This window comes from Chenopodium quinoa, unplaced genomic scaffold (genome assembly GCF_001683475.1).
Source record: "Chenopodium quinoa cultivar QQ74 unplaced genomic scaffold, ASM168347v1, whole genome shotgun sequence".
NCBI lineage: Eukaryota > Viridiplantae > Streptophyta > Magnoliopsida > Caryophyllales > Amaranthaceae > Chenopodium > Chenopodium quinoa.
In genome coordinates this window covers 1,057,643-1,060,212 of record NW_018744560.1, presented here as the reverse complement: position 1 = coordinate 1,060,212, position 2,570 = coordinate 1,057,643, and the positions used below count along the sequence as shown (strand labels likewise).

General features: G+C 36.0%; 1 protein-coding gene across 1 annotated transcript; it reads right to left on the bottom strand.

Moving 5' to 3' along the window:
* Nucleotides 1–1,465: 1,465 nt before the first annotated feature.
* LOC110699083 lies at nucleotides 1,466–2,308 on the bottom strand. The gene has a single exon (XM_021876577.1). It carries the CDS (start codon nucleotides 2,306–2,308, stop codon nucleotides 1,466–1,468), a length of 843 nt encoding a protein of 280 aa, XP_021732269.1.
* Nucleotides 2,309–2,570: the final 262 nt, after the last annotated feature.

The window sequence follows — 2,570 nt, the reverse complement described above, 5'->3', positions numbered from 1 at the left end:
CCCCAAAACTCAATGGTACTTAACATATGACAAGTACTCCAGAGCTATAATTGAGATGGACCAAGGACACTACGAAAGGCCATTAGATGACTAAAGAATGGCATTGACAGATATCGGTACACATGGAGATCCACAAAACTGCATCGAAAAAACAGAATAGTCCGTGTGGTACCTTTCACAATTTGCACGTCTGCTTACTGCAAGAGACAACATGAAATTAATCATGCTTGAACTCACATATCACCATCTCTTGCGTGCTTTGTTCTTATATCCGCCCCCTCTCCCTGAAGGTGTTGAGAGTTGGGGAAAAAATGTTGTATAGTATACAAGCAATATTAGAAAATAGCAACAACTTTACAAAAATCATGCATCAGTTACAGACTTGCAGGTTTATAAACATTAGGAATCAAAACAGAAAATGTGCACAAGGCAACTGTTATTCTCCAAATATAATGTCTCAAGTTGCATTTTTTTTTTCACCTATACTCAAACTCATAAAATCTTGATGCAGCTCAAAAATGATATCATTTTAAGTAAATGCGTATATAATTTTATCCTAATCAATGAATACACTGATGCTCATGGGGAATGGCATTTATCGTTAATTATAGAAAACAGAGAAAAATGGTGTAAATCGAGGAATCTGTAATCTCTATTTCATAAAGATAAGATTGTTTAAAGATCTTAATTACGTAGTCTTTCTGTTAATGGAATCTCAAGATTCTTAACAGCTCACTGTTTAGTGATATGCTGTATGATTGAGTTTATCAAGGAAGGATTACATTATTGTTACATGTAAATGGAGTAATAATGTGAATAACTAAAGCCTTATGTATTACACGGTTACACCACATAATGCAGGATAAGAAGACGAATGAGTTGCATTCCCGAGATGGAAATAAAGATCGAGCTTGAATGATAGTTAGACAATCACAGCATAAGCAACATACAATAGTTGGCCTTGGAGACATCCGTGTAGTTCACATAGGTGAGGCCGATAATTAATGAATATAGAGATGGCAACTGGATACTTTAGAAGGGTTTGGTTAAAGTTGATCAAATTCTAATGGATCATCTATGATACTGTAAACTTCCTCTAAGTCATGAGTCATCTGGTTCAATATCGGTTTTGGACCTAGTCATATTCAGGTCTGTTATTTTTCTTTATCATAATTGCAGAACAATTATTATATATGATCATATTGATTTTAGGATTGGTTTAGTTGATTTAGTTAGAGTTTATTACGAACTTCAGTCAAGTAACTTTAGGTTGGGTGATTCGATATTGGCTAGTTCTGTCCAACTTAACAAGGAGGTATAATGATGCAAGAGTATAAAAGTATACACAATATAATTATGCTGCAAGAGAAATGTGGCTTAACAAGAGTATTATGTATTAAAGAATCAATGAATGCTACAAAATATCCTTATCTTTACAAAACTTGCTGCCTAAATAACATAATAATTATTGGTTAAGTAAATTGAGAAGGGAAACCCTTGTTTTAATAAAGCATCTTGAGACAGACTGCATAGAGTTCTCGAGTTCTTGAACGATTGTTTCTAACGTATCTAATTTGTTCATCACATCCTTTGTTTCAGCAGCCGAGTACTTATCAGACAGAGCACACAGGGCATGATCAATGTACTCTACTTCTGAAAGATTATCAGCATCAGTAGATACAGTTTTGGATTTAACAAGTTTCGCAACCAAGGACCAACCGCGTGTTTGAGAGATTTTCTTCCCCATTATGAATGGAAGAAGAGACTTTAAAGTTGTTAGACAGATAGTTTCAGTCTCTTTTAGAGTTCTTATAATGGCACAGGCATTTTCTGACTGTGCTAAGGCACGGCTTTTCTCTGATTTCTTCAGTGTCAGAAGACACTTAGAAAGCACCTTGTTAACTTTCTTTCTTGAGATCACATATGAATGAACACCTACATCAACGGTCCCTCTACGAAGAGCTGATTTAAGGTCTAGAATGGATTGATTCATTTGAGACAATGCATCGAGTGCAGAGCTAGATGCGTCTAGCAATGCAAGAGATCCATCTAGAACCTCTTCAACCTCAACCCTATAGTGTTTATGTGAAAGGATTTGTTCGTTGTGTGGTAAACGAATCAAGTCGTTCATTTGCTCATGCAAATCCTTCACACTGCACAAGCTTTGACATAAAGAAGACGAAGATGAGGGTGTTGCTTGTGAGGCCTTTAGCCCGCGGAGGTGACTCTCAATGTTTGCATCAAGTGGGTGAGATGTGGATGGTAGACTGGCTGAACGGTTGTGCAAAGAAGTTTTTGGAATTGCCATTTTCTAAACTTTTTTTAAAAAGAACTTTAAGCCTTTACTAAAAACTAAGGAATAGAAGATATGTTATGTTGCTTAATTACTACAAAAAGCCTTGGCCAACCTCTATATTTATATACAATAACCGAAGTACACGAGTGGCATGCAGGAGATTGGAAGACACAAAAAGGACAAGCATTTAGTTTCTCACATGAGCTCCATTATTCAATTGCACATAGATCAAGTGGTGTGCAGACTTGATTTAGGCGTGTAAGCGTAAAAAATA

Excerpts from the sequence above, each read along its gene's own strand:
- LOC110699083 (XM_021876577.1), bottom strand. The coding sequence starts at position 2,308 with ATGGCAATTCCAAAAACTTCTTTGCACAACCGTTCAGCCAGTCTACCA.